The sequence below is a fragment of the Echinops telfairi genome, unplaced genomic scaffold, assembly GCF_000313985.2.
Source record: "Echinops telfairi isolate 266 unplaced genomic scaffold, ASM31398v2 ScPeMD7_9;HRSCAF=40, whole genome shotgun sequence".
NCBI lineage: Eukaryota > Metazoa > Chordata > Mammalia > Afrosoricida > Tenrecidae > Echinops > Echinops telfairi.
The window spans coordinates 33,260,794-33,268,357 of record NW_022103906.1 but is presented as its reverse complement, the minus strand read 5'-3'; the positions used below and the strand labels follow the sequence as shown (position 1 = coordinate 33,268,357).

General features: G+C 38.4%; 1 protein-coding gene across 1 annotated transcript in view; it reads left to right on the top strand.

The window, feature by feature from the left end:
* The window catches only part of LOC101649504 (A disintegrin and metallopeptidase domain 3), a 149,656-nt gene that overhangs the window by 47,977 nt on the left and 94,115 nt on the right, over nucleotides 1–7,564 (top strand). The window contains exon 8 of the mRNA XM_045286863.1: nucleotides 4,844–4,909. Coding sequence (XP_045142798.1) covers nucleotides 4,844–4,909 — 66 coding nt within the window. The remainder of the gene's footprint in view (nucleotides 1–4,843; nucleotides 4,910–7,564) is intronic.

Sequence of the window (7,564 nt, the reverse complement as noted above, 5' to 3'; positions counted from 1 at the left end):
CACCTCCCCCTCTCCCATGTCCCCCCAGAACTTTCGGTCCTGTTGTTTTCTCCTCCAGATTGTTCATCCAGCCTATCTTATTTAGACAGACCTGCGGAAATCAAATGAAATATTTCATTGGCTAAATCTGATGCACAAAACCGCTTTAAAATATTGAAAAGCAAAAATGTTACTTTGAGGACTAAGGTAAAACTAATAGAAACCAGGGTATTTCCCATCACCTTCTAAGCATGTGAAAGTTGGACATCAAATAAGGAAAACTGAAGAAGAATCAATGTATTTAAATTATGTTGCTGGTGCTGCATATTGAAATTACCATGGACTGCTAAAAGAACAAAAAGATCTATCTTGTATGAAGTATCACAATGCTGCTTAGAAGCAAGATGACTTCCTGACACCTACTTTGGACACATTATCAGTATTGACTAGTCCCTGTCGCAGGACATCATGCTTCATAAATTAGGTGGGTCGAGAAAAAAAGGAAGACTCGATGCGATGGATTGACATAGTGCCTGCAACAGTGCGCTCAAAGAAGAATTGTGAAGCCGGCACAGGACTGGGCAGCATTTCGGTCTCTTGCACACAGTGACACTATGAGGCGAAGCCCACTTAATGGCATCTAATAGCATCAAAGTTATAATTCACCTTTGTGATCACTAAATTATGCTACACGTATTAGTATTGCAAATTACTAAAAAGAAAAGATCCTTAAGAGTTTTGTGAGTACTATTTTGAGGTAGTAGGAAAAGTACTGAAATGAGGAGCCTGAATGGGGAAAGATAAACAACTCTGTACTTGAAGTAATCCACCTTTCATGAATCTGTCACCAACACATTGGAGCGGATTCGTGTCTTATACGCTTAGGTTCCTGGCTTTCTATTCACACAGTAGTCCCAGAATCGTGGGCAAGTTATATAACCTTTCTGTGTTGGAATTTTCTTATCTGTAAAAGTCAGTAATAAAAATAATCCCTAACTCAAATGATTGTTAATACGAGATTGCCATCCTGACTGATGGATAACCAATGCGTTAGAGATTAGAACTCGAGCTATAGTTTTCTCGGGCGTAACGTTTGCAGGAGCTGATTATTAAACATTCCTTTGGAAACATACTCGGAGGTGGCTTGAACTGCCAACGTTTAGGTGAGTAGTCAAGCACAAGCCATTTGCAGTGCCCAGGGGTCTCAAGGATTAAACAAATTATTAGTCTTGTTAGATATCCAATAAGCCCCCTCACAATGACCGTATTTCCAACCGAATGAAGCATTGCCCTGCCCTGCACCTTCCTCACAATTTAGTTTGGGTCCCTTTTTGTCGTCACTGTGTCAATCCATCTTCTTGGAAGTATTCCTCACTTTTTCTAACCGCCTACTCTAGTCAGCATCATGTCCCTTTCCAGGGACACATACTGGAGGCAAAATCTTGCTCTCTTCACGACTAAGGAGCATTCTGACTGTTTCTTCCAAGACAGATTTGTTTGTTCTTCTGACAGTCCATGGTACGTTCAATGTTCTTTGTCAGCACCATAATTCAAATTCTTCACGATTTCTTCTGTGGTCTTTCTTATTCATTGTCCAGTTCTCACATTAATATGAAGTAATTGAAAATACCCTGGCTTAAGTCAAGAGCACCTTAATCCCCAAAGTGGCACTGCCACTCCTTAAACTTTAGAGAGGTATTGTCCAGCATGTTGACCCAATAAAATATTTCATTTGATTTGACTGCTGCTTCTATCAGCATTGATTGCAGATTCAAATAAAATGAAATTCTTATCAGCTTAATGAATTTTCTGCATTTATCACTTGTCTGTCCATTAACCTTTCCTTCCTGACACATTTCCTGATTTTAAACCAAGCAATTGTAATATAAAAGACTGTGGGAAAATATTGAATGATACAGGAACATTGTTTTAAATCAGTAAAGATGTGCATCTAAGGTTGTATCCTCTCACTACACTTCATTCCATGTACTGAGGAAATAATCAGAGAGATGGGATTTTATTTAGAAGAATGTTGTATTAGGATTGGAGGAAAGTGTATTAACAACCTTTGAAACACAGGTAACACAACCTTGGTGTCAGAAAGTGACCCGGATATGAAACACTTGCTGAAGAATTCCAAAGATTGCAGCCTTAGTATGAATCACAACTTAGTGTAAAGAAAACCAATATCCTCACAACTGGACCAGTAGCTGACATTTCCATGATAAGTAGACAAAAGATTTAAGTTGTCTAAGATTTCATCTTGCTTAGATCCACGTAAATGCCCATGGAAACAGCAGTCAAGACATCAGACATTGTGTCCAGGAAACCTGTACATCAGACCCCTTATTGTGTTGAAAAACAGGTGGGGTATTTTTAGGACTAAGGTGTGCCTGTCCAAAGCCATGACATTTTCATTCACCTCCTGTTGTCCTTGTTGTTAGGTGCCATCATGTCTGGCACTGCCATGTTCCCACCCGTAGCGACCTCATGCACAACAGAAGGAAACACTACCCGGTCCTGCCCCATCCTCCCAAATGTTCCTCCGCTTGAGCTCATTATTCCAGCCACTGTGCTGCTCCGTTTTGTTGAAGTTCTTCCACTTCTTTACTGCCCCTCTACTTTACCAAGCCAGGTGTCCCTTTCTAGGACTGGTCTCTCCTGACAACATGAGCAACATCTGTAAAACGAAGTCTGCATCCTAGCCTCTCCAAGACAGCTTTGTTTGTCTTTTTGTCAGTCAACGGTAGTACTTTCAATATTCTTTGACAGCACATCAATTCAAATGCATCTGTTCTTTGGTTTTCCTTCTTTGATGTCTACCTTTCACATGCACATGAAGCATCATCATCATCTTCTTCACCATTATCATCCACAGCAGCTGCAAGTACTCAAAGATTAAGCCTCGAGTTATTTTGGGTACAATGACTCTGTGTATTCTTTCCATTTTCCTTTGATGCTTCCTGCATCACTCAATATTTTGTCCAGAGAATCTTTCAATATTGCAACTTGGTTTAATTTTTTTCTTGAGTTTTTTCAACGAAATAAAGTTGGGCACTGAATAAATAGGACTGAAGAAGAATTGATGCAGTTATATCATGGTGTTGTCCAAGAATATTGAAAGTACCACGGACTGCTAAAAAGGCAGATTTATCTTGAAAGAATTTCCGCCTTCGCTCGTGGGAGCTAAGGATGGCAAGCCTTCATCTCATGCGCTTTGAATATGCCCGGAGACATCAGTCCCCGGAGAAGAACATCAAGCTTGGTGAAGTATTCAACAAGATGGATCGACGCAGTAGCTGTACTGACGGACTCAAACAAAAATAATGGAGGATGACACACTACTGGCACTATTTTATTTTGTTATTTTGCTGATCTTCATTGAAACAGGCATTATGGCATCTAACAACAACAACAACAACAACTAAAATAACACAGGAAAACCTGTGTCAGTGAGGCAGGCCTGGAGCAGGTGTGCTGGTGGTGGGCTCTTAGGGAACTGATCCTCCAAGGCTGAGTTAGTTGATTTATTGTGCCAACCTGGCTGATAAACACATGTGGGATTAATTGAAGGGTGGAGGAATAAATGGCTCAGTGAGCCTCACCTTTCGAGTTCTCCGGTCTCTTGCTTTCTGATGCCCGGACCAGGAAGAAGCTGCCTTGGCCACTTCCCTGCTTTAGCTGACAAGGCTCACTTCCTGCAGGACGTCCCTGAGAAGAAGCCACATGGACCTACCCCGAGGCAGCCCTGGGGGCTGGAGCAGTCGTGTGGAGACCCTACACATTCACTGACTCGGCTTTCCTCCTGCAGTCAGTGTCATAGTGTGTGTTTTATGAGATGGAGGAGGACTTTGTGGATTGGTGTTGGACATATGGGTTAATGTTGGACTTGTGGGCTTGGGCAGCACTGGGTTGGGATGTTTTCTTGGTGCACACTTAACCTTTATATAAAACGCTCTCCTATACATGAGTTGTTGTGGATTTGTTTCTCTAGACTAACACAAAGGCTGTCTCATACTGCTTCCTTGAAACAGCCTGGGAGAGGACTGTCAGCTCTGGTATTTCAGCTTGAATGGGAGGGTTGGTCTGTGGGGAGGCCATGGACAGGACATGCAGGGGTGCTTATTTATTCTACAAAGCAGTCTCTCAGAGCCTACAGAGGAAAATTTGAAGAGAGGAAAATATGGGATGAAAGAAATAGAAGTCTCTCATTTCAGTGACTTTTTAAAGTTTCAAATCTTCATAGATTAAATTAAAACTTGTTGCTTGCCAAATTTTGTATAATTATATTTTCAACCACATCCATCTTATTTTCCTGCATTTCTGCTTCTACTAAAACAGCAATTGTTATAGAGTCTACTCATGCATGCACTCTGTCAGAGCAGAACTCGGCTCCATTTTGCTTGCAGTGACTGATCTTTCTGAGAACTATAGGTATTTTTTTCTTCCCAGGCACCTCTGGGTAGACTGGAACACCTAGTATTTCAGTTAGCCCCTGGGGACATTAACTATTTGAATCATTCAGGACACGTATATTGATTCCATGTATTTGTGTATGTCTATGTTTCTGCAGTGGACCTCTGGTGGTGAAGTAGTTACACATAGGGCTGTAATATGCAAGGTCAGCAATTCGAAACCACCAGTTGCTCCTCAAGAGAAAGATGAGGCTGTCTACTCCTGTTAACACTTGCAGTCTCATAAACTCACACGGGCGATTCTACCCTGTCTGTAGGTTCACTATGTATGTCAGTAGCAATTTGATGGCAGTGAGTTTTTATTTATGTTTATAAAACCCTAAGCATGATAAATATAAACAATGTAAAATTTGAGGATGTTTCTTTAATTCATGTCTTATGTTTCACAGAACAATTCTGATGACATCCAAGTGAGAAGAAACCTGAGACTACAAATCATCTTGGATAAAGCCTTGGTATGTATTGTTGATAAAGTTTCATCAGAACTTCTTTTGTGTTTAAATCAAAATGAATTAGAAAGGAAATCGCCATGTTTGCAACACAGATATAGTTCACTATGCTCAAAATATGTGTCTCAGTATATTAAGACATAAAGGAACATGGTCAAATGTCTTCGCATTGATTGAGGGCAACCAACACGTATGTAATAATTTCTAAATCAGAAAAGAATTTGAGCAATAATGTAGAAGAGCAAACGAAAAGGTATTGCTACTTCAGTTTTATTTCTTACATCATGGGTCTATTCCCACCTGTCTTACAGTTCCAGTCTTGCCCTGTCATATTTCTTTTTATCTCCAAACTCCAAGTGCATTTCAAAGCAGCACCATTTGGTTCCCTTGAGGATACCCCAAATGCCATCTTAGCGTGGTAGACATAATAAAAGAACTAGGACTTCTCAGGGAAGAGCTGGGAACCGGTTCCATCGAGTTGCTGCTGCTCTCTGCACAACAGAAGAGAACACTGCCCTCTACTGCGCCGTCCACACAATTCTTCCTGCGCTTGAGCATTGTTGCCGTCATTGGGGCAATTAATCTTGTTGAGCGTCTTTCTCTTTCAGTAACTCTCTAGATTACCTGCCAAGGAAGAGCTCGAGAGATATAACATCACATAGATAGAGGATTTGTCAAACACCAAGAGATCCCCATTCAAACATTTTTTTAATGAGATGATTTTGTGATTTCAAAGGACAATTTTTATTTATCCTGGTATAACTCAGTACAGAAAGATTCTCCTAGAGTATAATCCATTATATTAACCATAGGATTATAATCAATGTTTTCTAACATCCCCTATGATGCAGTGCTTTTGCACTGCACAGCAGGAGAAGGATGTGCCGCCAGCCTCTGCCAAGAGGCACAGCCTTAGAAACCCTTGGGCAGTTCTGCTCTGTTCTCAGGGCAACTGAGAGACAAAATTAACTTGGGGGTAGTTGGTTTGGGTTTAGGTAGAGATTTTCATATCTACACTAAATCTTGGTGAGAACTCTTTTCTAAATCTTTCGTTCATTTTAAAACATATAAGCGAATTCATGTATTTCTCAATTGAATATTTTTGTTTAAAAATATTATTGTATACTTTATAATCACTTGATTTTAAAGGTGAATGCTCTATGCTATTAAAATGGGAAGAATGAGTCACAAACATATGTATTTGGGTATGGAAATATTTTTATATAAGCAGTTTTAGTAAGAATTTAAATACAGCAACCAGACAAAATCTTCTCTGTCCATATCATGGGTATATTTGCACAGCCTCTTCATGAATTTCATGTTTTAAATTTGGCTCATAATAGAAAATATTTGTTTACTTTAATAATTTAATGTAAAAAATAGTAACAGGAGAGGGAAGATGAGAAAAGTAGCATAATTTTATTAGAGGCATATAAATGATATGCATACATATTCTGTGCAATTTTAAAATGTACATATACACGTACAAGATATGTATGTTAACATAGCTAATGTTTCATATAGGCTAGTTTATAAACTTTTGTATGTTTATATCATATTCAATTTAGTTTAATGCTCACATCATATTTAATTAACATATTCTACCTAATTAGTACATTTCATGAGCAAATACATTTTGTAGTCATTTGGATTCTTTGTTGCTGCATTTTGGTAATAGCATTTGGCACAAACCAGTACTACATGCATTAGAATTATAACGTACCAGAACTGCTTGTTAATCTGAGGTCACTACAATTAAATCTTTGCAGGCTCTCCACTTAACTGCATACTTTTCTCCTCTCCACTTAACTGCATACTTTCCTACTAGTCCAATAACATGGAAAGGAGTTTTCAATAAAAAGTCCTCATGGACTTCTAGTTGAGGCTAACATTGGGGAGACATAACTTCAGGGCATTTATCCGTGGCCACTTTGTAGTCTGTATGATTGAGCAACTAACTATATTCTGAGCATTTCTCACCTGCATTGTAACTGGTTGGTTTCCTTAATAAATTCCTTAATTATGAAAAAAAAAGTCCTCATGGAATGTTAAAAAAAAGTTCATAATTTCCTAGAACTAGTATAACCATCTTTACCACTTAACCTATATACTTTTAGTTTTTAAATGCCTGTGGTAAGCCATATATTAATGGAGCTTTCATTTACTGTTTCTCTCTGCCCAGTTGGTAACCCTTGCCTTTTATTACAGTTGTTAATGGATTGATGTTTATTATAGGTGATAATCATGTGCTTAGATATATTCATGTGTTGAAATATTGTTGAATATGTCCCATTCGTTATTTGTTCTGTTCATCATTTCTTACATTTGGGTAAATGAAATACTTTAGCATTAAGTTTTATTTATTTTATTGGCTTTTTCTGTTGTACTTTTCCCACACACCACAAATGACTTATTTTATTAGAGATTTCACTAGGATCCTTAATTTATTAAAACCCACATTGTAAGAACTAATTGTTCTTAGATTAAGACTTTGATTAAGTATAAGCTCAAAATCAATCTATATATCTAAAGTTTATATGTATCCCTGGCCTCCTTTAGAGGCAGCACTATCAGTTTGTTGAGAAATAATTTAATCTCCATGAGGCATTTAGCCATTCTAGTAATAATATTATTAATTGAGCCAATTGTACAGAATGTAAA